Source organism: Lingula anatina, chromosome 2, assembly GCF_051362555.1.
Source record: "Lingula anatina isolate TDL-2025a chromosome 2, LinAna3.0, whole genome shotgun sequence".
Taxonomy (NCBI): Eukaryota; Metazoa; Brachiopoda; class Lingulata; order Lingulida; family Lingulidae; genus Lingula; species Lingula anatina.
Window position 1 is genome coordinate 6,983,244 of NC_141768.1, and position 26,171 is coordinate 7,009,414.

Sequence of the window (26,171 nt, forward strand, 5' to 3'; positions counted from 1 at the left end):
TTATATTTATTGATCTATCCTCCAATTTTGACCGTCTTCCAACAGAAAAAATAAGATACCTTTAAATGAAAACTTGAAAATCTGACCGTCTTCTGGAAGATCCAGAAGACGGCCTAAATCCGCCCCTGTGTTACAACAGAAAAACATCAAACTACCAAATAACCCCTAAGGAAAATTGACATAGATTAAAGAACCTACATGTGAAAAATAAAACAACTAGAGCAACTAAATTAAGTGTCTTATAAGGCTGTGGATGGTTATTTTCTAGCAATGTACGCCCTTACACATATGACAATACTAGTATCGGCTAATAATGAATGCAGGGGGCCGTAGCGATAGTCCGAAGGTTCAATAGTTCGAAGGTTCATTGGTCCGAATGTTCACTATAGAACCTTCGGACCAATGAACCCTTGATTAAAAAATCGATGAAAATGTTACCACTTTTCGGACCAATGAACCTTCGGACCAATGAACCTTCGGACTATCGAGACGCCCCCAGTAATACAGGGGCGGATCCAAGATTATTTGAAGGGGGTCCGCGGATGCAAAGCCAACCCCCCCCCCTTCTTGGCGTGGGGTTCGGGGTCCGCTGAAGGGCCCCGAAAATTTTTGATCTTTTAGAAGGCGAATGGTGCCATTTGGTATGGTTTAGAGCTATGATCCAACTAGTCAAAATTCTAATTTCAAGAGGGGAATATTGGTGTGATATATTTTTCAGAAACCGAAGGGGGGGGGGGGGTCAGGACCCCCCTGAACCCCCCTCTAAATTCGCCACTGTTGATACACGGGATTTTCAATTATTTTGCTGTACTTTCTTATTATCTAAAAGATAGGCCCTATCAAAATAACTTAAAAGCTTTTTTAGAATTTGCAAAAAAAAAAAAAATCAATAGAGCCTAAAAACCCACTAAAAATAAATCAACAACAACAATTATTATTATTATTATTATTATTATTATTATTATTATTATTATTATTATTATTATTATTATAGTTGGAATAAAAGTGAGGTTGGAGAGATTTTTCATGATGTGCACTGTTAAGGGGGATATGCAAAATCCTATGTCAAAAGGCGTTTCATTGTCCAGAGCATCATGGCAGTATAATTTGCATTGACACAGACATCTTTATAATCACCATCGAACTCAACGACGTTATCATAGGAAAATTAATTTTTTGGTCACAATGAACAGTTGTTATCCTTTTAAGGTGAACGAGGTGTTTGTACAGGCCGTCTTGAAAAGGTATTTGTAGGCCTACGTGCACTGGTGCGAGAAGTTCTCCGGTCAGTGTTCGGTGACAGTTTACAGCCCGAGGCATCGGCGGGTCCGGAGTATGCTGCACGAGACACACCAATATCATTTCGCCTGTTTCGTGTTGTACCCCGAGGTCGAACAGTCTGCTTCAAAGAAAAAGGCAAAATGGATTCCAGCACTCGCTTTCCTTTTTGCACTACAACAATGTTGTGTTTGCTAGTGTTGACAGTTGACGCCCAGACCCAAGTCACCGTCAACAATGGAGTTCTAGAGGGTGTGAGAAGGACCGTCGAGGGATTAACTTGGGATGTCTTCTACGGGATTCCCTACGCTAAGCCTCCTGTGGGGAACCTGAGGTTTGCAAAGCCGGAGCCAGCGGAAAACTGGACGGGAGTTCGCAATGCCTCGTGGTTTGGCAGTGGGTGTGTCCAAGAGAAAAGTCCCTATGTCAAGTTAATTGTTCCGGTGAGTAGTTATCATGAAATTGTAACAATGTGAATGACACACGTAGAAATTTGAGAAATGTCCAAGGATTCCTGCAATCAACAGATTAAATATGAAAGGACCTTAAATATATTCTCTCTCGCCAGATTGAGTTGTTTTATTTCTAGCCAGGCTCGTATATACTAAAAGATAATAAGCAAGTAGTGGCTAAAAGTTTCCAGAGATAAAAATCAGTGGTGTGGCGGTCCAACGCCAAGTAGGAAGCCACCTTGGTGCAAATGTCACTCTGGAGAAATGTATTTGTATGTATTTCATTTAATCTATTTTTTTCTATTTTAACACACCGGCTTTCTTACTCTCTGTAATACAACACGAATGACATACATGTACATGTGTATCTATGTATCTCTATGTACAGCGACACGTAGCCTACGCAATGCCACATTTTTTTCCGAATTTAGAGCACATCAAGGCACAGGATAGAAAGACCATACTAGACGCAGGGGTAAATGAGATTTCTTTCGCATATTCACTCGTATCAGAGGAGTGGAGATCACTACCAGTGGCAACGATGCACGGATAGTAGAGTTATGAGTTCTTACTAAATTGAGAAATATATCACAAAATGTGGTGGAGAGTGCTGGAGTACATGTATCACAATTACTAAATGCAAGATGGAAGGCGTGAAAAACACGCTGTGTTATTTCGTCAAATTACTCATTTTACAGGTCGACATTGTCGCTTAAGTCCATTCATTGAGGTAAAATCTTTACATAGTTTAAGAGAAATTATCTTTGATTTTATTTTACTTGCCTTGGTGGTTAGAGAATCGAATACGACTCGGTAGTCACAGATCGTGACGTATGGGCACAAGTCGGGATATGTGTTGGTCTTAATGTTGAAAAGTTTGACGTTTTCTGGTTTGGTTGTGTGTGCATTACTTTCCAACGAACTTAAACCACTTTGCCGTACAACCGCCCCACAACCGATAGTCACTAGTATGTTTTAATATCTATTGCTTTTAATATCTATTCTTTATTTTTCATTTTATTTCAGTTATCCGAAGACTGTTTAACATTGAATGTGTATTTGCCAGGGATGCTAGACAACAGCACAAAAAAGGCAGTGATGTACTTTATTCACGGTGGCAGCTATTATTACGGTGGTTCTTTTTCATACACTTTCGATGAGCTGGGTTAGTAGCATATGGTATTTCATTTAATAAAATAGACTTTTTATTTTTGCCCCCCCTTTCTCTCTCTCTTTCTCTGCAGTACTATCTTTGAGCCTTACTGCATGTATGCATATTCGCAGATCATAGGTAACAAAACGCCACAAGTACGATGTAACTGAATTCAAGATTTTATTAATGGCTGAAATATTACAAATGCATCAAACAACAAAGAATAATGATCTGCAGCAAACAAGACAAGAAATTTATAGCGCTATTTAAAATGAACATTCTAGCCATTTTCTGAGACGTTAGATATCGCACAGGCTTCGTGACAAGTTGCAAAAAGGGCTAACAACTGTTCATTTTGGCAAAAAAAAGGATTTTCCTGGAGTAAACGACAATTTTTTCAAACTCACCATATAAATCTGCACGTTCCGACATTCAAAGCCAGTCCCTGTTTTTTACTTAAACTTTTGGGTTTTTTAAATAATCTCTACGTACTAATAAAAAAGCGCGAGTGGAGATCTTTCACAAAACTACATGAATCACGTCGGTTGAATTATATTTTTCATTGCATCTAATGTTCTGATGCTAAAGTCCCATGAGGTGGTAAATAACGCGAAGTCGTCGGCCCCTTTTCTTAACCAATGAAGTCGCCTTTATCATGAAGTTGTAATATACCGGGGTCGGATAGAGACAGTCTTCTGGTTCTTCCGGAAGACGGTCAGATTTTAAAGTTTACATATATATTTTTTTTCTGTCGGAAGACGGTCAAAAATGGAGGATGGATCAACAACGATAATTTGGAAGACTGTCAGAAAATATCTCTGAATCCGCCTCTGTATACCATAGCTATGAACTTACAAGACATATATGAATATAAAGAAGTGTGAGTTAATTTACACTCATGCTTGAATACCGTCAAATTGATTTAATTAATAATTTATTTAACTGTCATCATGTTAGATATCTGATGAAGTTACTCCGCTGTTACAGATTTGAACTCCTTTAAACTATGGGTTTCTCTTCCTAACCATTTGCTACCACATGATTTTACAAATTAAAATCTTATTTCTGCATATAACATCATCAAAATACACGATTTTGTTTTAACATCGGAAAGGTATATCGCTTGGCTATAACCAGTGCCAAGATATTCTGATCAAAGTGGGTTTCTTTCAATTTTATTTCAGTTTATAAATTACATAAAACATTTAAACGTATGTTGGGGGGGGGGGGGGGGTTGCTCTACGTAAGCATGTGAAAATTAATAAATCCGATTTTATAATTTTTTAGAGATTTTATAGCGGCGTCGGGAATTAAACGTACGCTGCATATACTGCTATCAAGAATTTGCTCTATATACCCGATAAACTAACGCGCACGTTGCGAAATAACATTTAAAAGCGCCTCTCTGCACATGCAAGTAAGAGAGCCGAGGTCTAGCAAGGCCGAGACCTAAATATTGCGGACCTACATGAAAGGAAGACCGCGTAATCCTTTAATAGTCTCTCAATGTCAATGAATGTCATTGAGAGACTATTAAAGAATTACGTGGCCTTCCTTTCTAATATAAATGTTTTCTAATACCACTGCGTTTTTACGCAGCTATCCTATTTCGGAACAGCAGACCCTCGGATTAAAGATAATTCGGAATACCGGGCCCTCTAACCTTTGGAATATCGAACCCTCGGAACAGCGGTCGATTTTTGAACTTGGCTCCTACAATCTTCGGGATATCGGACCCTCGAAACACTAAACCCTCGGAATACGCCGGTCACTTTGCCGCTACTGTACTTCGACAGGTAGATTGAACACGATGTGTCACGTCTTCTACCTGGTGTTTCAAACCAATTTCTGATTTCTCAATCTTGGGATTTTCTTTTCCATTTTGGTGCATAATGATAGATTCAAACTTAGTTTATGATCATTTATAGAAAATTAACAGGTAAGTTGTAAGAAATCGTGCAAAAACAACTCGGGTTTTGAGACCCATTTATTGTGACCTACTTTCATGCCAAAGAAATCGATCATTTAGTAATTTTACTTTATAGCCGTCACTTGCGTCATTCGTCGCCGTCGTCGCCGTGCACTTTCAGAGATAAGGAGGAATTCCATTTTACTTTTTGTCTTCAAACTTACAGAACTGCTTAATATACACAAAATACACACACTCTGGAAGGAAAACTGTCTTACTTATTATTTTGGAACTTATAAGCATGATTCTTAGGAATGGCATACAGCTCAAATTGGAAAAACAGCTTGATAGGATTATTTTTCTTGAATTTATGCATTTTTTGTGAAATTTTAATTTTTCTCATTCTGGCATTTTTAGTGTGTGGATTTTAACTCTTCTGAGCTTGACGCTCTATGCTTGTTAGATATTCTTAATATTTGTGTTACCTGTTGCACATAATTAAATTTTGCATTAAAATTGACAAAATAACCTATTTTGTGCATCATTGTACATATGACAACCTTTTGCATTTATTCTCTTTATTGGTGCATGCAGGTATAGGCCATTTTCTTCAGATCAGTTGTAAATTTATCGCTTAAGTTAATGATTTCAAAGCAATAATAATCCGTTTTATGAAAGGAAAAGAGGCAATGGGAAGTATTTTGGGGAAAAAAAGATGCATCTGGGTCTGATGTGGGCAGGTTTTGGCTCAGGGTCACATCCAAAACTAACACGAAATCCATGCGCTATTGATGATTTTTGATATACAAGCTGCGCTAACATAACAAAAGTCATCAATAGCAGTGAATGTCATACTTATCCAACACTTATTTTGGAAATTTGGTTTGGCATATCTCATATTTTTAGCTCTCCGTGGCGACGTCATAGTGGTATCGGTGAATTATCGCCTTGGAGTGTTTGGTTTCCTGTATTCTGGTGATGCCAATGCCCCCGGCAATGTGGGATTATGGGATCAGATAGAGGGACTCAAGTGGGTGAGAGACAACATCGCCCATTTTGGAGGAGATCCCAACCAGTGAGCGTGATTTAATTATTTATTTTCAACTGTTTGGTAAAATCTAAGAGTTGAGAAGCAAAGCGTTTAAAGGGATAATAACTCTTCGTTTCGGCAAAAAAATGAATTTTCCTGGAGTAAACAACAATTTTCCCATACTTACCAATGGTTAATGAATCCATTTTTACATTCAAAGTTAGTCCCTGGTTTTTTTTCTAAAAAGTTTTTTGTTAAAATCTCTTAAGAGATTATAACAGAGTATAGCCATCAGTGGAGGTCACGTGGTCTAAAGACAAGCTCACATATCAGAATAATAGCTATAACTGCCGTTTTTGTGGTAAAACAGAATATATTATATTTCTAAGAGTTATTCACAATGTTTTTATTGTGAAATATAGATCTTTTACGAAGTGTTATTATCCCTTTAAGTGGTTTACACTTTATAGTTAATTTTTCATTTTTGCTCTAATGGGTATTCGAAAGATTTCATCTTACACAACAATTTATCAAATACATTTTCTGTAATTTCTATTACCAATTTTCCCTTTTTACATAGATAAATCATAAAAACAAAACGGCATTTTGTGATACATTATTTTTATTAACCATTTTATTAATTTTTTCACTACTTCAGAGTGACCATATTCGGTGAATCAGCTGGAGCTTCGAGCGTCACCCAATTGGCATTGACCACAGCTAGTAGCGGGCTCTTTAGCCGGGTGATAGTTCAGAGCGGGACCCTTCTCAGCGCCTGGGCCTGGTCGATCACTCCCACAGTTCTGGCAGAGGCCGTTGCAACTAATTTAGGCTGCTCCAGTACCTCGGCCAGTCTTTCTTTGTGTACGCAAAACAAGACTGCAACAGAGATATTAGATGCTGGTGCCGCTGCTGTTGGTGAAGCAAAGGGTTCCTTTGGACCTGTTGTAGATGGCGACATGTTTACCAAATCAGCAAGGGAGATTCTTAATGATTCGTCGTCGAAGGCTTTTACACAATTCCAGTCGTTGGATTTTATGGCAGGGTTTCTTGATGGCGACGGAACTGCCATGCTTACAAATAATGTTGAAAATGGTCTCTCACTAGAGTTCCTGGAGAGAGCTATTCTTTTCACAGCATTTTTTATTTCAACACCTCACGCCGAAGCTTTAGAGGAGAAGATTAAAGAGGTATATTACGACACTACAGCCTCAAATATAGACACAGCCAAGAGCTATCTGGACCTCCTGACTGATACAAATTTTGCTTCTGGCACTGTTGAATTGTCCAATAACCACATGTCGTCAAATGCCTCCACTTATCTTTGGTACATGACTGTTAAACCTGACTTTTCACACATTATCCCTGCCCCTACGTGGTTCGATGGTGCTTCCCATGCAGATGACCTCGGATACTTGCAGGGAGAGTATATATTGGGTCTAATCACACCTGGAGGCATAGCGACGACTGCTGACAAGGCCTTGTCCGTTAACGTTATCAGATACTGGACAAACTTTGCAAAAACTGGGTACGTTTGTGAAAACATTGTATTCAAAATGCAATCATTTAAAACTGGTCCTACTAAAAATGCATATAGTCCCACTGACGGCACCAGACGAAGAGATGACATTGGCACGTCGCATCTCAAAAATCTTATTCCCTTTGCTTACCGAAAAGGTTTTTGGTGCCATGCAACAGTTAGACTTACGGTTTAGCTGTGCTGGGTTCACTTTCAAAGAAGCCTTGTATATGAAATAACATTTTCTTGCATGATAAAAATAACAACTATTCTTTAAGATGTACGAAATGGCAGATCCATTGAAAGCCCCCCCCCCATTACTTCAGAGGTACCCCCCCTTCCCCTCCCCAAAAAGGTAAATAAGGATCAAAATGAGACAAACAACATGCAATTCGTCCAATTCCATAGCAACAGACTGCTTAAATTGTCCTTGTCTCCCGATTAAATTTTATTTTATGTCTCTCCCTCAGCAAAATCCTGATTTCCCTAGCATGTAAGATAAGTTGAGAACGATATATGAATTAAATGACACACATTTTCTTACACAGGAATCTATAACATTAAACATTTAACATGTAACATTCAAAATTTGAAAAAAAATACTAAATATATATTAGGTATTTAAAAGTCATTCTAAAGATGTTAATCTTAACTGACACTTGATTTATTTTCCAGGAATCCAAACTCGCCCGATCTTGTACAATGGCCAGGCTACACAAAGGATGGAAAGGCATATTTGGAGCTATCTCGAAATATTGCTGCTAAGAACGATGTCCTTTCAAAGCGCATGACACTGTGGCAGGTGACCGTCCCGGGAATTCTCAGCGGTGAAATCAGCTCTGCCTCATATACCCACAACTACCTATGGTCAAGAGCATTACTCACGATGTTTTTCGGTTATATGACATCTCTCATTTTTTCTTGAGATGTTTCAATGATGCTGTTGCCATCATGTAATCATGATATTTGAAACCAATCGAGACCCATATGGCGGTAGACTGGCAAAGTGAAATTTGTAACAAAGAATTTGACAAATTGTGCAAAAAACCTTTTGTGCTCTCAGTTTACCGATTCATTTATTAATTTACTATTTAGGTAACTGAATTTGAACTATTTTCAGTAATTTTTTGGGGTGTTCGAGTTATAATTATTATCTGAATCCCTTAATGAATGTTACTTATAAGAAAAAATTATCTTGCTTTCAGTTGTATAAGGATTAATCAACTGTGATTATCTTGGCTACATCTCCTTGATAGGACTATCATAAAATTGCAGATACTTTCATATGATGTGGATTAAACTGTATTCATATTATTTACACTGAACAAAAAATATTAACTCCCCATGTGAATAAATTGTCAAATGTAATGAGCTACATTCAATAATCTGTAGCACGTTGAACAACAAAATTCACTCTGTATGATTTAATACATACATCATAACAGTGATAAAATCTTTAAAGCACTGTGTGGGAGACTGTGGGACACATATTTTAGCTCAGTGTTAATCAATTCTACCTATTTGCAATAGACTGTGCTAATCTTCATTGAATTACTAATAAATTATGAGTTCAGAAAGCCTGTTGAGCACTGTTTTTGTGAGTTATATTAGTCACAGCATGTCAGTACATACAGCCATCACCTGGGTATGTCCCTGCTGTCACAGCTTACACAATATTTGGAAAACCTTGTGACTAATTATCTTTCAACTTGTTGGAGTGATTTATGGTTCAATATATAAATACAGGGCAAGTTTGAATAGCTGCTTTATTGGATTGTTTTTCTGAAGGTTTTGAATTTTTTGGTGAGATTTTCATTTGGGAATTCTAGTGTGTGACTGAAATCCCCTGGAAGCCCTTTGCTATTAACATTTTCTGAATGTGCATGTTACTGGTACTTTATTAAGATAAGTGGTGAATAAGGCTTTTAAACAGTATGTGATATTGCATCAAAATTGACAAAAATCCTTTATTTTGCAGTCACCATAAAAAGAGATGAAAAGAAAAATGTCTTCGTTGAAATTTATGCAATAAATATTGTTATAGTGTCTGTCAGAGACAATAACAAAATATTGTATGATTAAATTTGGAACAATTATTAAAAACTACAGTGGCTGGTCACCAAATGCTCCGACATCTTACATATAAGCAGATGACTGATTGAAACAACAGACTTCCTTTACATTTTAGTGTTTTTCATGACAGGTGAAAATGCCTACTTCTCATCCTGAAAGCATTCTCGGCAAAACATGCAAAAAATTGTTTGCGAGGTCAGGTACACCACTTGATTGTAAAGTGTACAAAAAGTTGACTTTAGTCAGATGTGTTCATAACATGCACTCGTTCATTAAAAATCGAATTATGATTCTGATAATGTATCGGATTTTAGTGCCCGAAAATAAGATATGATGGATGGAAAATCCACATTTATTTTAAAATTGGATGCTTCTAGGGAAAGATGTCATTCACTTGTCCTCATTTACCAAACGTCAATTACATGAGGCCATGATGTGCAATATAGTAATGGAAGAAAAACAACGCTGTATTTTTTATAAGATGGCATTTTTATGATCAATTTTCTAATCTGACACATTATTAATTAAGTTCTAAAAGGTTTTTTCCCATTAAGAACAGTATGAGGAATATCTGCTACATGATATGACATATAAAAAACTGACAAATACATATAAAGTGAAGTTTAAGTATTTTGAAAGAAAATCACTTTTAGTAAAAATAGGTCATTCACTCACTGTATGTATATATAATAGTAAAAGAATACAAACAAGTAAATGAAATTGGGATTTAGTAGTAAATCTAAAGTTGCTACTCCTTCAAAAATTACTCTGTATTAAGAGACAGCATGAGGAAAAGCAGAGCTGTTTCCACTAGTAAAATACACGAAATACTTCAGTACATGAAAATAGAAACAGAAAAATTAAAACTGACCAAAATGTGATTCTAAGATAATCCTAGTAATAAAATCATTCTCATTTCCTCTTCACATTGTATAAATTCATCTAAATGATAAATACTGCTCGTTAACCAAATAATATTTTTTTCTTCCAAAACAGTGTCTTAAGTCTTCTACCTAATAAATAATAAACTTTGACACTGTAACTATAATATTTACTATGACACTGAGGGATTGCCAGAGCACCAGAATAAAACAATTAAGTGGTCTCAATATAAAAACATTGAATTATTGGCATCTGTGTTATATTCAAACCCCAAAAAGTTAAAAAAAACTATTAAAATAATTCATGTTTGAAACACCATTACAAATTGTCTTTTCACTCCACCATTTCTTAAGTTTATAATAAAATGAAACCTGGTAAAACCTTTAAAAACTCTACAGGACTGTACATGTACAAATGACAATTGTCAAATACTGTTGAATTACTGAGCCTTCCTTCCCCCACTCTCCTGTCATGTCTTGTAGCGTTCCTGTGGCAGTAGACCTGCACGATGACAAGTGAGGCAACAGAACTTTGAGAAATACTTGTGATCACATAGATTGGCCTCCACAATGAGGCTGCAGTCAGCGTAGAATGGCTGGTCCAAACAACCAGGGGGCGGAGGGATGACTAAAAAGATATGGTGTATACGTTCTTAACAAAAGATATGTGGGATGACATGTTGCATTTGGTTTGATGACTTACATGGGATAAAATAATGCAAGTTGTGGAATTTAATAAGAAAGATACATTCTACAGATTTTAAGACATACTGCACAGGCTAGCTGTCTAGTTTCACGATGCTGGAATTTTGTGTTTTACTGCATGAAGAACATGTTATGTAGAAAGTATGATACTAAAACACTTATCATTGCAAAAGGAGAATAAGTTAAATTAAAATGTATTGTAATGTAATAAATTTCCACTCACATTTTGGCTTGACTGTGATAGTTGAGGTGGCAGTGACAGTCTGCACATCGTTGGAAGCTCTGCATGTGTAGTTTCCACTGTCTGAGGGGATAGCTTGAAGAATGGACAGATCTCCTCTGTCAACCTGATCAAAAAAAAAAAATAATAATAATAATAATAAAATAATAATAATAATAAATAAATAAAATAAAAATAATAAAATAACACAACTATTAGTTAGTGATCCAGTGTGTTGCCAGTTTATGTAAGGAGTACCACTGTATTTTGTAAGTTGTATTACTTGTGGCAAATTACTTAATTGTACTGATAAGAAAAAAAAAAAGATAAAAATTGATTTGTATGATGTATTTAAAAGAGGTTAATCAGGAATAATAAATAACAAAGTTACACATGTACTCAAAAAGTTCAATCATTAAAAAGTGAAAGAAAAAAGAAGAGTTTTGTGTTAAATTGCTAATTATGAAAAATAATCGAAAATCAAAAATACTGTTCCTTACTCTTAATAGGAAGTCTCCCTCAGGAAGCACCTGCCCATCCTTGAGCCACTCCAGCCTGGGGACAGGATAGCCTAGTGCTCGGCATGATATGTTCACAGTGTCATCCTCAGTGTATGTGGTATTGTGCACAAGAATTTGAACAGAGACATCCTCTGGAAGTCGACAAATATACGACATATGATGACATAGTCAGGATACTTTCAAAATTAATAAAACAATTATCTTACCTAATCAATCATTTTAAGTCCTTGTGATAGCTTGTTTCATAACATTTGATCAAAAATCAAATGGATTTTCTTAAATTTGAATAGGATTCAATCAATTTTTTCATTAAATCAATAACAGTCTTATGAAAGATTTGGATCTCTATTTTCCTGATAACCTAACAAATTGGCAGCTTTGGAGCACAATATCAGTTAACAGTAGGCGGGGAAGTGGACACAGGTTTTGGAAGTCTCTGCTGCTTGGGCCAAAACTATTTTATCACAGAGACAGGAAAAGATACTTGAATGGATGTAAGTCTTTGTATTTTTGTGAAGAATCCCCAAAGTTCATTTTCAGAATTCATATGTTAAATCTAGTATTCTGATCACAGGTGTATCTTTCATCAAAGCCTAGACTTCTCGTTGCAAACTTACGCTCTAAACTCAAAGTGACAGTCCTCTGAACCAGACTTATGCCATTGTCAGCAGTACACAAATAGTCTCCTTCATCTTGAGGGTAAGCATCTGCTATGGTCAGAGTGTTGTTCTCATCCACACTGATTCTGCCATCATTGATGACAACCTCTCCTCTCCTACTCCAGGTTACATTGGGGGCGGGGTTGCCAAATGCTTCACAGAGCAATGAGACAGAGGCTCGGGGTTCCACAATGACCACAGAGGGTCCAGGAGCAATTGTTACTGGAACTGTGATTTTGGCATGGGAGTAAGTATACAAAACTGCATTCATTTTGCCAAATCCATCAATAAATAAAATAAATAAGTAAATGATAAAAAAATAAGAAATTAAAAGAAAAATAATTCTAACTGCATTAGTCTAGATCTAAAAAATCTGCAAGAATATACACTTTTAAATAATTCATATTAAGACATCTTAAGACACATACTTAATTACAGCTTAAGATGATCCTGAGTCATTTATATACATACTTGTGACAGTGACAGTATAGTCTCTGAGAGCTGAGCGTCCCACACCATTGTAAGCTCTGCATATAAATCCTGTAGAATCTGAGGCATTAGCCTTGGTAATATCCAGAGAACCATCTGGGAGGACTCGGTATCTCCTCATTAAATATGGGACAATTGGGAATCTACAAAACAATACAGAAAATTCAACTCAGAATCAAGTGTTTTTTTTTTGTGCTTTTAGTAAATTCGTCTCATGGCGTATGTTTATTTACAATTTTATTAACTTTTCATGGTAATATATGGTACACATTAACTGCATATTGTTTCATATTCTACCCTTAGATGTTGTAGTCTGTAATGATGGGGTTAATTGTGTTTATGGAATGAAAAATATTCAATGAATAACATGCAGTCTTCACTCTGCTGTAAGTTACCATCCACTAAAACGTCAGGTAAAAATCCAAAATTGATATGAAATTTCACAGTGCCACTGTATGAATATCAATAACAAATCAAATGCTTAACTATCACCTAGTAACTACTGAAAAATTATGTTGGATACCCAAACTGACCTGTTTTTATACCAGGTGATCTGTGGCATGGGAGATCCCTGGGCAGTGCAGGTCAGGGTGACTGACCCTCCAGCCTCTACTGTGTATTCTGTATCCCCAACATCCAGTATGATGGGGGCCTCCTCTGGGCACCCCTGCAGGCTGTACCCCTGGGCTGGTGTCTCATTGTCTAGACAGCAGCCATAATCACTGGTCTCACAGCCTAACTCTGGAGCCTCTGTGGTTGGCACTGAAATATATATAGTATAATATAATAGATTAACAAGGCAGTAAAGCTGTCAAATGTACAGACAAAAAGAAGGAAAAAAACAAAATAGGGTACTGGCAATTCTGATGCAAAAGTACATTATGTTAAACTGCAAATTCAACATCAAATTTTAATTATGCTCAACAGGTAATTCCAATGTAAGTAAAATGTGTAACAAGCATAAGGCTTCAGCCCCATAGGAGTTCAAGTTCACACTCTGAAAATGTATAACTTCCAGAAAAAGAAGTCAATTAGACTGCTTTTCCAACTCAGGCTGCATTTTAGTCCTGTATTTCTTTTTTGATCATAAGTAACATGGTTTTCCCATAATGGTTTTCATGGCAGCAGCACCCAAAATTGTGTGTTCTTCTATTCTGATGCAATATCACATAATGGTTAACAGCATAATGACAATCAATTTTTAATAATAAAATAAAGGTATCATGGATTTTCAGAAAATGTGACTAGCATGGGTCTTCAAGCCTGTGGAACTTAGACCCATGTTTCTTTCCTGTAAGTTTGAGAACAGTAAGTGACATGATTTCCCTTAAATGGTCATCATAGGAGCAGTGCACAAAATAGGGGTTTCTTCAAATTTTGATGCAACATTACATAATGTTTAACAGCATAATGACAATCAAATGTTATTAATAAAATATTGGTATTATGGATATTCAGTAAATGCGACAAGCAAAAGTCTTCAGGATCATGGAACTTTAAAGTCACACCTTGAAAATGCCAATATGTGAAAAATTAAACTTTCACAAAAAAACTGTTTAACCGGCAGAAAGAATTACCAAACAGATTGCATTGCCTACTGAAACTGTATTTAAGTCCCATGTTTCTTTCTGTAAGTTTGAGAACAGTAAATGACATGGTTTTCCTTAAATGGTCATCATGGGAGCAGTGCCCAAAATAGGTTTATTTTCAAATTTTGATGCAATATTACATAATGTTTAACAGCATAATGATCATCAATTTTTAATAATATCATGTATATTCAGAAAATGTGACTAGCAAAGGTCTTCATGCCCATGGAACTTCAAAGTGACACCTTGAATATGCCAAAATGTAAACTAGACAGCACTGTGCTGAAATGGGTTTATTTCCATTTTTAACACTTTTTTAATATAAGATGAAATAAACAGTTTACTGCCATTTTTATATGATCAATAGAACTGTGTCAAATGTCCAATTTCCTCCATTCTGACATTCTGAACATAGTAAATGATTGAATCTGACTGATATGAGTTTATTTCCATTTTTGACACTTTATTACACAATACACGATAACAAGTTTACCATCATTTCTACATAATCAACTAACAATGTTGTAAAGATGCAGGAAATGTCAAACAAACACTTTTATGTGTCTTATTAATTAAATAATAAGACTGTTAACATGCCTAAGAATTGAATTTGAGGAAATGTGAAAAAACAGCATGACTTCTAAAACAATGGCCCGATTATACTAATTTTCAAACTCAACCTGCATTTTAGTAAGATTGACCACTCCTGTGAGTTTAATGACAATTGGTCTATCTGTTTTTCTTATATTGTGTTTACAGTGTTGCATATATGCTAAATAGTGAAAAAAGAGCATAACTACTAAAATAGTGGCCCGATTTTCGAACTTGACCTGCGTTTTAGTAAGATTGATTACTCCTGTGAGTTTCATGACAACAGGCCTATCAGTTTTCCTTAAAATGTGTTAACAGGGTTGCATATATGCTGAAAAGTGAAAAAACAGCATAACTTCTACAATAATGGCCCGATCATGCTGATTTTCGAACTTGACCTGCGTTTTATGAATATTCATCAGCTCTGTAAATATAAAGCCAAAAAGTAAAACTGCCCTCCACTTATCGTGTAAACAAGGAAAATGCACGGCGCCGGCATCGGCGACGACAGACGCAGGTGATGGCAATATGTGCAGACACATCTGTGTCTGTACATAAAAAGAACAAATTTTATGATATCTGGTTGCTGTATGTTAATATCAGTCCTACCAGTTGGTGTCACAGCTAAGTCACTGTAATAATAGCTATGGATACATATACCTATACATTAGACAAAGTGAAGAAGATCAGGAAAAAAACTTCTCTTGATAACACAGACCTACCATTCATATTGTTGAAAAACTCCTCTGAAACATTATGTCCAACAGTTAACTATAACAGAAACATTACTTTTTTAACAAAAGTATTAATTTGACTGTCATCAGCTCACCCTCTTCATAAGGAGCCACACACTGTGTGCCACATCCGTTAAAGCAGCACTTGTGGTCTCCATCACAGTCCAGGTCCACGTTACACATCTGCTGGCACTCACTGGGGTGATCTGCCCCAAACGCAGGGCAGGCTCCTGGCTTGATTCCTGAAGTAGGCAGTGTAGTATATTTTAATTAGAAATAAGACAGTTGGGGTTTTAAAAGCAATGCTGTGTGTTTGCAAAATTATGTTTAAGAAAATGTCACCTTTATATCAAGTTTGTCTGAGAGGAAAAGATAAATACGATTGAAGCCATTTACTGCCCTCTCTTAAAAAAAAAATCAAACTCCATCTGTTCAGTACACTCATGACAGCAGGCAACTGCTTCTAAAATATTCACTGCATTAGAAGTGATTTTGTGTGACTGAGCACAAGCTGTGTTGGATGTTCCAGTTCTCTGATAGTCCAACTATGTCAATATTGAGTTTAATACCCTCTTGTATGTTGGCATTCAAATGTGATAACTGGTAGTTTTGGTCTGGTATTCAATCATAAAATTCAGAAGTTCGAGAGAGACAGATGTAACTTACTTGCATTGAAATCTACTTAAAAGTTTTACTGAAGTTGCTCTGTACAAATGTGCTCCATAAAACCTTGTTTGATATGAGCATGTCACCTACCCTTCTTTTGGGTTTATATATAATCTAATCTTTGAGCAGTGTAATATTGGCAAAGCTATATGTTCAAATAGTGGAGTTATTGGTCATTTTCACTATTACAGCAATCAGTAATCTTAATAGATTTTGAGGGTAATACGATTGTTTCTTAGAGTATTCTAAATAGTACATGTATTCTCAGAGTAATTTTAGTATCACTTACTCTGCCTGCATATAGCCACCAGAGGCTGGCATGGTTCTACCTCACATTCCATCTGTTCCACTTTACATTCAAAGTTCTCAGGACATACTGCATTCTGAAATACAAGTACATTAAATATTATGATAAATTAATAAATAAATAAATAAACAAAAACACAAACTTTTTTTAGATGAATGTGCTTTAAAAACAAATCCATATGCACTTATTATAAACTGAAGTATTTATATTCAAAAGTCACAGAAATAACTTGAAACAATTACATAATGGGTTTCCAAAGCAACAAAACATAAGGATTTAAAACTTAAATTATTTTATTGTTTTATACCTGACAGGGATCATAGCATTGGCACTCATGACAGCCATCTCTATTCTTCTCAAAGCCATAGGAACAGTTCTTGTCACAGGTGAACATAGGACAGGCTCCTGGAATAATTCAATACATGCTTGTCATTCTAATGTGTGGTCTCTTAATTCATGTCTTTAAACAAAAAATGTACACTGCATAAGTTTGGATAAAAACTGCAAAATTACTCAATTTTCTTATTCAGTATAAAACTCACTTCTAGCTTCAGTGGTGACCTCTGGTGTTGGAGTAGTCCCTACACCAGCATCCACAACTACAAGAAGTGGTGTCACTTCCAGTGGTGTAGTGAAAACAGGGTAGCTAGTGGATGTGGTGGTCTCTATGTCCTCATGGTGTCCACCTTGACCTTTACCTTGACCTTTACCACACCTCTCCACACAATCTATGATGTTCACAAAATTGTTCTCATTGCCTCCACAGCTGCCGTAAGTGAAGGGTTCACACTGCTGCGTCTTGGTGTTGAAGTAATATCTTAATGTGGGGATGCGACATTCACCGACTGCAGACGGCAGGCTGCAGATGTCATCAGTGCCAGACAATGTGTTCACTAGGGTATGAGATAAAGATGCATAGGTCAAATCTTGATTACCAACCAAAATATTAGTTGCAATGAATATGGTAAGGTGTTTTCTGTTGTTTTTTTTCTTTTTGAACAAAATGAGTCATGGATTTTTTTTCTGAAGTTTAGGTGGTTGAAATACTGATGAAAAAGGGAAACTTCCATCTTTACAATATTGACTTTTCTAAATACAAATATATTAATCACATACACAACTATAGTGATCAAAATTACCTATTTTGGCTGGACATCTTTCTTTTTCAATGCACCTCCCCTCATGTAGTACGGGTTTCTCTGGTGGACACTGGCAATGGGGAACACACTGAAGTGTGCACACTGGGTCAGAGTCTTCACACGTACGGACACATGCTGAACCACAGACTGTAAATACCATTTCACCTTGACACACTGAAAACAAAACAAAATTAGGTTCAAAAGAAGGAAAAGCTCTCATAAATTTGATTTTGGTACAAATATTACTTAACATTTTTAGCAATAAACCTCATTGCTTTATGTGACATTATATAAATATCAGCATGTTAAACAATAAATCTAAGTATTTCGATTACAGAAATAAAGGGTACCCAGCACTCATGCATATATTTGTAATTTAGCCATCTTCCTCACCTTTCTGAGGTAGCTTAGGGCACTCATCAAGGCTGATGCACTTCCCGTTCTCCTGCAGAGGTTTCTCTGGTGGACACTGACACCTGGCCACACACTCCTGAGAACACACCGGGTTGGGCTCACCACACGTACGGAAACATGCTGACGGGGAACCACACTCCGTGAATACCTGACCTTCTGGACATTCTGAACATGGAAAACAGATCACACTGGATATCAAACTGAGAAGGTTTGCTTCTTTGCTTTTTATAATCTTTCTTTTCATCATTGACACCAGTTTACTTATTCCACTAACTGTATTGTTTATACTCACTATTACATCTACCAACATCACGAAGTATCTGTCATAGTTTTCTGCAGTATTATATACATAGTACATACAAGTCTGATAGTCACAATTACATCAGCCAACAAATCACATCTAACACAGTCATCAAGTTATCATCTAATTCCACTGAACATAATCCTCTGGTAAGTTATATGGGTCTCTCTGGAGGACCTGGCAGCCAGCCACACCCTGGTACCTGATCACATCCAGTATCACAACCAACACATTGTCACATCTAACACAATATAATCACCTTGTTCCACTGGGCAGTATTCTTGAGTAATACATCTTCCTTGGTGAAGTATGGGTCTCTCTGGAGGACACTGACACCCAGCCACACATGGGCGTGTACAGACTGGATTGGGGTCACTGCAGGTTGGACTACAGGCAGTGCCACAACTTTCAAATATCATGTCTGATGGACAGTCTAAGAGAAAAAATTACCATCATAAAAATACTTAACTTCTGACCAAAACATTTAATGAAGGACACTTGAATGGAACTTCCACATAAACATTAGACTCTTACATTATTTTCAGTTTGCTGACATACAATGTAACAGCAATTAAGTTGATGCAGTTTTATAATTGTACATCGATAAATAATTGATTTGCAGTTTATGATCTGTACCTCAAAGACACCTAAAGCTAGACAAGATAAATTAACCTTTAAAATAAAACTCTCAGGCTCATCAAATAATTCCTCTTATTACCTTGTTTGATTGGACAATATCTAAGGCTAATGCATCTTCCTTCATGCCAAAGTGGTCTGTCGGAGGGACACTGACACTGTGCTACACATTCCCGTGTGCAGACAGGCTTAGGATTGTCACATGTACGTAAGCATGCTGAGCCACATCTCACAAATTCTTGGCCACCTTCACATTCTGCAAATAAGAAAAAAAAGTTTAAAATGCTACTACAGTACACTCAACATATTTTAAAAATTTAATCTTGTATTGTGCTAAGACCTTAATTACCATTTCGATATGTCACAATATTCACCATAATCAATTCAATTTACATCAGGACTAAATTAAAAAATACAAAGAGACAATTATCTCAAGGCTTTGATATTGCTCTACAAATAGGATTCTAAAGCTTGTAATGTAATGGTGATGTCTTATCAATCACTCCCTGTCCAAACTCAGTTTATATTCAGGTGAACACTGATCCATTATCACCTTTTTGTACTGGACAATAGTCTTGGGAAATGCACCTTCCTCTGTGTAGTATAGGTTTCTCTGGAGGACACTGGCAGCGACCTACACACTGATATGTGCACACTGGGTCTGGGTCTTCACAGGTACGGTTGCAAGCTGAGCCACACTCCATATAAACCTGGTCTGGTGGGCATTCTGTATGAACAAGATCAGAAGAGTCAGTGTATTAATTATCACTTAGGTTGAAACCCAAGTCATGGTTTTTAAGTCAGCATGGCAAAATTGCCCAACCTACTGCCTTCAAGTCATTTTTGATACAATCTGTATGTCTTCCAACACAAATCAAAAGACATCAGAAGTTGAAAACAAAAATTCGCAAATGTTCAAACCTTAATTACTTTTAAACTCATGTTGCTCAAGCCTCATTTAACCAAAAACTGACACAACTAACAAACTGATTTTACATCTACTATGCCGTACAATGTGGCACAGATAACACACTGAAACAGCTGGCAATCTGTTGAAACATAGACTTTGGCACAAATCACACACTTGAATGATCATAAAGCTAAGTCACCTAGTGGAGCTGGGCAGTACTTCTGTGTGATACACTTCCCTTCATGTAGTATGGGTCTGTCAGGTGGGCACTCGCAGCGCGGCACGCACTGTTTCGTGCAGAAAGGATTGGGTTCTTCACACGTGGCAGCACATGCAGACCCACAAGAATTAAATACTTGACCACCAAGACAAACTGAAATGTGAAAATACAAATTATCATATCAAATTTATGTGCAAAACACGATTAGCAAGTTAGAGATCTCGTATCACAGATGTAAATCATTCTTTATTTTGTACTATCAAAAATTGTTATTAAAATCAACATTATTAAAATTGAAAGCTAGGATGACCTGTATAAATTTCTCATTTTGCTGAATATGATAAGTATTATAAGGTCCTTTACCTGGAGATGATGGACATTTTTCCTCAGCAATACACTCTCCCTCATGTAGTATCGGTCTGTCTGATGGACACTGACAACGTGTTACACACTTCAGCGTACATGGTGGGTTGGGTGCATCGCATGTGCGCACACATGCAGAACCACATTCCATAAACTCTTGGCCATAGGGGCAGTCTGAAAAAGTTTGTCTATATAGTAAAAATTATCATCAAACCCATGAAAAAATTTTAATGCAATGCTGACTGGCATCAAATATCTTTTATCATTAAAATGAAAATCATCTCAAAATGCTCTACACTCTTTTCAATACCTCTAAAAAAATATAAACTCTTAAAGAATATGACCCATGGTTTTAAACATGATAACATTAAAGAACCACATTTAACAAAATTAAGCACACTGAAGAAATATTGCAGGCATGCTGATAGCTCAAGCACCTGGTTCTACACCTTTTACATCTAAATCACTTCTCAAATACAGGAAAAAAACAGTAATTGTGCCCCTCCCCTTTTTTGCATAATGTTTAAATAATTGAAATTTATGTTTTAGTGATTATAGTCAAACACAAGCTATAGCAAATTCAGTATGGCACGTCAGAAAATTACTGCCACTCATGAAGTAGTTAAATATATAAAACAAGCTTGTTCAAGATGAAACTGCTTTTATAAAAACAAGCTTTCATTTTGCTTAGTACATAGTCATACAACATGCAGTTAGCAGGATGGCAATAAGCAAACTACAGATCACTACTGTCACATACACTGAGATGTATATAATGTGTATATATGTGTAACACTGGATACAGCCATATTATATGTGACCACACCCACCTCTCTTGTCAGCGTGCCTCAAAACACACAGTTCATTACACTCTTCTTTACTCGCAAACCGGTTGGCATTTCCATGACAACCACCATATGAGAATTCCCGACATTCTCTTAAATTGAGGTTATAATACCACTGGAAAGTGAAGTCTGTGCAGGGTCCAGGGTCTGGGATCTCAAAGCACATGTCAAATTCTTCTGCAAGACAAGAAGCATGCATGCAGCAACTAACACCATGCAACTTGGTAACATCCTTCTACAAGAGACGTATGGACAGATTCTGCAACCTTTAGTTTGTTTCTGAGGTAACATGCAACAACAATCTCTCTAGGGGGGACACCTTAATTCTACAGACATACTGTCATGTGTGTGAAATTCTTAGGCTTCCAGATATTATACCAAGATGAACATTGCAACAAGACAAGATGTTATGTTAATAAATTTACTTATTCCTGTTATTAATTCACACAGCAAAACACTGTGCACTTATGTTATGACAAACATGCTTTAAGTTAGAAACTATAAAGTGAATGTTATTATACAGAAAAAAGATTCTCACCATTGTTATGCACAGGTAAATTGTCAATACAGCTACAAACATTCTCTAAGTTAAGATTTTTACACGCTGACACATATCTCTCAATGTGTAAGTAAATATACATACCAGTCTGCGGCTCTGTTATCTTGGGACCTGGGTCTGGAGCACCAACTGTAGGTGGCGGCACTGTTGTCACTTCCACAGCAGGCCTTACAAGCTGTGTAGTTGCCACAGTACTGGGTGGTGGTGTGGCATCTTGACAGAATAACTCACACTCTTGCCATGACTGGAACCGATTGTTATTTCCTCTACAGCCGCCATATACAAACCTGCGGCAAGCTCGCGATTCTGCATCGTAGTACCAGGTTGGAAAATAGCCCCGGCATGGCCCATGGGATTTGTGTTCAAAACAGGCTTCTAAAAAGAATAAAATATTTTTGAGAAAATTAGAATGTAAGAAAAATATAAAAAGGAAAAGAGTTAATAAAAAACCTCTTAGTGGTGAATTTGGTGAAATAACTTACGTGCTGACCCTTTTCACCCTTCTATTAAGACATAATAATTTCTTAATCCAAGAAAAAATATATCATCTAGGCAATCAGAATTATGCATAGTACAAGTTTTTGTACTATAAACCACATTTCAGACCCATCATAACCCACACTTACCCTGTCCTCTATCTGCAGAAGGTTGGTCTGGCTGCAGGGGCACACCCGTCTCTGGTTGTGTTGGTTGAGTTATCAAAGTCTCCTCTACCACAATCCCTGGCACACCATTGGGTCTCTCCGTTGGTCCACCACATTTCTCAACACACTCCTCTATGGTGTGGAAACTGTTCCTGTTATGTTAAAATGCCAAAGGGTGGATGTATAACGTGGTAACAGAGATGAACCAATGTGGAATTATTTGCACTGAATGTATGACTGTCAATTTCTTATAATTTTCCTTTAAACTGAAAAGTAAGTGCTGCCCTGGTCAGATATGATAATGATCCAACACTGTGAATGCTAGGATGATTAAGGTTTAGTTGTGTTATTATTTTATTGTATCTGGAAAGAGTTTGTTAGATGTACTTCTAATAGGCGTGGGTGTGATCAATGCAATTGTGTTAGGTGTGATAGTGTTGGACAAATTGTGGGTACATTTTTTTAGAATTAGAATGGGTATAAAAATATCATGTATGTACAAATCTTCTGTCAGCACCATCACCTATGAAATGGTGTGGACAGGGCAAGTGCAGTCTTAATACTGTTCAACATACATATTGAGAATAATTGCGTTTAATTTGAATGGCATAAGTAATGAGTAAAGAAAATGGTTCAAATTACCTGTTGCCACCACAACCACCATAGAAGAAAGGCTTACACTTGCCCTCCTTGCTGTCATAGTAGTAAACCTGTGAGAAGGCCCTGCATGGACCCTGATCTTTGGGCAACTGGCACACATCTGCAACACATACGTAATAACTTGAGGGATGAAAATAAATGGATGACAAGTCTATCTTCAATGCACCCAATGTGTGCATAATCCCTTCTTTTCTCACTGAAACTCATCAATATTTTTTGTGGTTTGAGTGGGACTTGCTCAAAAAAAAAAAAAAAAAAAAAAAAAAACAAAAACAAAAAACATAAAGTCAATTAACTACATTTGAACAATATTTATACATTTTATCAATAGAAACCAATTTCAGCACAGACAATTTCTGGTTAATGAGATTAATATTTAAAGCTGAGCGATTAATTAAACTAGCAAACCCATGCTTGCACATAAAGGAAAAGCACAAGAGGCAAAGCAAACTAAAAGCAGAATAATAAGCTTCTAATATTCAAGGGACAAATTTGTTAGAAAACACATAGTACTGGTTCAAACTTTCAAAAACATTCTTCATATTACTCTGGAATTGAAATGTCTTGTGGTTTTTGAAATTCTGGCAGTTAACATTTGGAAGACTATGGGTTTTCCAACTGAGATGGCTACAATCTACCTGAAGAAGGCCCTACAAGCTGTCTATCTGCTATCCTGGTTGAACACTCAGCCATGCACTCTTCTTGGGTAAGGAAACGGTTGGAGTTACCCAAACAGCCACCATACTCAAACTGTGTACAATACCCCCAGGTGGCATTGTATGCCCAGTAACTAAGGCTAGCCAAGCATGGTCCTGGGTCCTTGGGCAATAAACAGCGGTCTATGGTGATGACTGGGGAATGTTAAGTAAGTGGTAAGTCGGAAAATCATCTTGTCATTTGATCCACACTGGCAAGCAGGCACATACACTGAGGCATTGTTCACAACTGTTCTAACTAGTAATTAGTGTATGAGCTAACACTAGCACAGGTAATATCAGTCAAATGCTCAAAGCATTCTAATTTGATAAAGATAAAAGTAAAACATTCTTTTTTGGCCAAATTCATGACTGATTAGGTTAAAAGATTTCACTTTAGATGCTAAAAAGTAATTTTATCCAAGAGTGTGTGTGTGTGCACACATGCTGCATGTGAGCGTGTGTGCATGTCAATTGCTTTCTGGAGAGTGTAGATAGATTTCTTTCAATACATCTACTTTTTCCCCACTATGAGTGCATATCTAGCTATAGGCATAATACAGCAGAGTAAAGGAACATACTGAATAAAATACTATATTGCAACAAAACAAGCAAAGAATATCAGCAGACAATATAACAGACGAGCATGCCTTAAACCATAGTGAATGACCAACAATGCAATGCCATGCCCATTTACAAGGTTTATTCATTAAGGGTTTTTCTACTGATCTACAGAATATACATATTCACTTCTTGGTACTCTAAAATAATTAAATCCCACCATGAAATACGATATTTCATACCAATTTTGTAGCTATTTCTAAGTTTACATACAGGGAGACAAGAAATAAGGAACTAAAGCAGTAACTACTACATGATTAACCTAAAAATTTTACCTCCATCTTCCTGAACCTTTGCACTGGTAGTTGGGGTGACTTTGACACATTCACTTTCACATTCAGCCTTTGACTTGAAGTTGTTTTCATTGGCATTGCATCCACCATATTGGAACAGCTCACAAAGCTTAATCTCTTGGTTATAGTACCAACGGGGCACCAAAGCTTTACATGGACCAACCTTTTTAGGTTGGCTGCATTTTTCCAGTGTTAGAACTGGAAAATACCATGAAAATATATAATGTTCATCCACAAAATTTATTTAGAAGTATAATTTTGTCATGCTAAGGCAACTGCCCGTATACTGTTAATTTTTAGAAGTTTTTAAAAATTCAACTTGATTTAGCACATGAAGAAAAAATATAACACAGCAATATTGGTATTTTCATATTGCAACAAGTGGAACAGGCTCAAACTGTTCCAAAAATATATAACTCTTACCAGGTAATTTTGCTCCAGAGCATATCTGTAAGCATTCAGTTTGGGTGTCAAATCTGTTACCATTTCCAAAACATCCACCAAAGTCAAACAGCTTGCACTGTCCATCCCTCTGGTCAAAGTACCATTTTCTAAACAGATCTTTACATGGCCCAGGGTCTTTGGGTAGGCTGCAGACTTCTATTTCAAAATTAAATATAAGTTTGATACTTAATTACATATATGTTTACAGGGTTTTCAAATAAGTTGTAGGAAGCACATCTGGTGGATAGGTTGATATATAACTGTTTTAAAGCACCACCTACTGTGAAAGGAGTGTTTATTATAGATACTTGCTAAAGATTGCTGTCTCTTCATGACTCCTACGTATTTTAAGAATTAATGTTAAGGCTTTAAATTTATTCTCAAGAAGATCCAAACTTCAAAAATAATAACATGGTTGCACTGGGTATGCCAATTTCAATTAAAATATATTGGACTAAACCTTGACCACTGTTGTGCTTCCACAATCATGCAATTGTTATCAGTGTATAAGCTCATATTTCATCTCATACTTTGGTCTTTGCTGTAGCCTTCAAAACAGTTGTAGAAATGGTATATGTTGTCTTTGAATTTGTTATGTACATTTAACTTTTATTTAGATTTTGGCCACTTCATGGTAAGGCAGACTCTTAC

General features: G+C 36.5%; 2 protein-coding genes across 6 annotated transcripts in view; one reads left to right on the plus strand and one right to left on the minus strand.

Moving 5' to 3' along the window:
• The first annotated feature begins 1,269 nt into the window (after nt 1–1,269).
• LOC106178025 (fatty acyl-CoA hydrolase precursor, medium chain) lies at nt 1,270–8,927 on the plus strand. 2 transcript variants are annotated; one of them, XM_013561018.3, is made up of 5 exons: nt 1,270–1,721; nt 2,757–2,895; nt 5,699–5,867; nt 6,481–7,350; nt 8,017–8,927. In XM_013561018.3, the coding sequence occupies exons 1-5, from the start codon at nt 1,422–1,424 to the stop codon at nt 8,264–8,266; spliced, it is 1,728 nt and encodes a 575-aa protein (XP_013416472.3). In that variant the 5' UTR covers nt 1,270–1,421; the 3' UTR covers nt 8,267–8,927. The 2 variants fall into 2 exon arrangements, with proteins under 2 accessions (XP_013416472.3, XP_013416473.2); XM_013561019.2 differs by lacking the exon at nt 1,270–1,721 and adding an exon at nt 1,909–2,002.
• A 955-nt stretch (nt 8,928–9,882) lies between these two features.
• Nucleotides 9,883–26,171, minus strand: part of LOC106165154 (papilin) — a 52,896-nt gene continuing 36,607 nt past the window's right edge. For 2 of the 4 annotated variants that reach the window (XM_013543258.2, XM_013543264.2), the window contains exons 31-54: nt 25,500–25,676; nt 25,059–25,274; nt 24,106–24,318; nt 23,450–23,567; nt 22,790–22,959; nt 22,248–22,538; nt 21,590–21,781; nt 20,760–20,933; nt 20,376–20,549; nt 19,820–19,993; nt 19,349–19,522; nt 18,890–19,063; nt 18,309–18,494; nt 17,916–18,089; nt 17,319–17,669; nt 17,084–17,181; nt 16,759–16,852; nt 15,899–16,045; nt 13,423–13,651; nt 12,872–13,032; nt 12,359–12,628; nt 11,721–11,872; nt 11,224–11,347; nt 9,883–10,923 (exon numbers count right to left, since the gene is read on the minus strand). In XM_013543258.2, the coding sequence (XP_013398712.2) occupies nt 10,766–10,923; nt 11,224–11,347; nt 11,721–11,872; nt 12,359–12,628; nt 12,872–13,032; nt 13,423–13,651; nt 15,899–16,045; nt 16,759–16,852; nt 17,084–17,181; nt 17,319–17,669; nt 17,916–18,089; nt 18,309–18,494; nt 18,890–19,063; nt 19,349–19,522; nt 19,820–19,993; nt 20,376–20,549; nt 20,760–20,933; nt 21,590–21,781; nt 22,248–22,538; nt 22,790–22,959; nt 23,450–23,567; nt 24,106–24,318; nt 25,059–25,274; nt 25,500–25,676 (4,391 nt within the window). In that variant the 3' untranslated portion in view covers nt 9,883–10,765. The remainder of the gene's footprint in view (nt 10,924–11,223; nt 11,348–11,720; nt 11,873–12,358; nt 12,629–12,871; nt 13,033–13,422; nt 13,652–15,898; nt 16,046–16,758; nt 16,853–17,083; nt 17,182–17,318; nt 17,670–17,915; nt 18,090–18,308; nt 18,495–18,889; nt 19,064–19,348; nt 19,523–19,819; nt 19,994–20,375; nt 20,550–20,759; nt 20,934–21,589; nt 21,782–22,247; nt 22,539–22,789; nt 22,960–23,449; nt 23,568–24,105; nt 24,319–25,058; nt 25,275–25,499; nt 25,677–26,171) is intronic. The other 2 variants (XM_013543288.2, XM_013543280.2) reach the window with 2 other exon arrangements.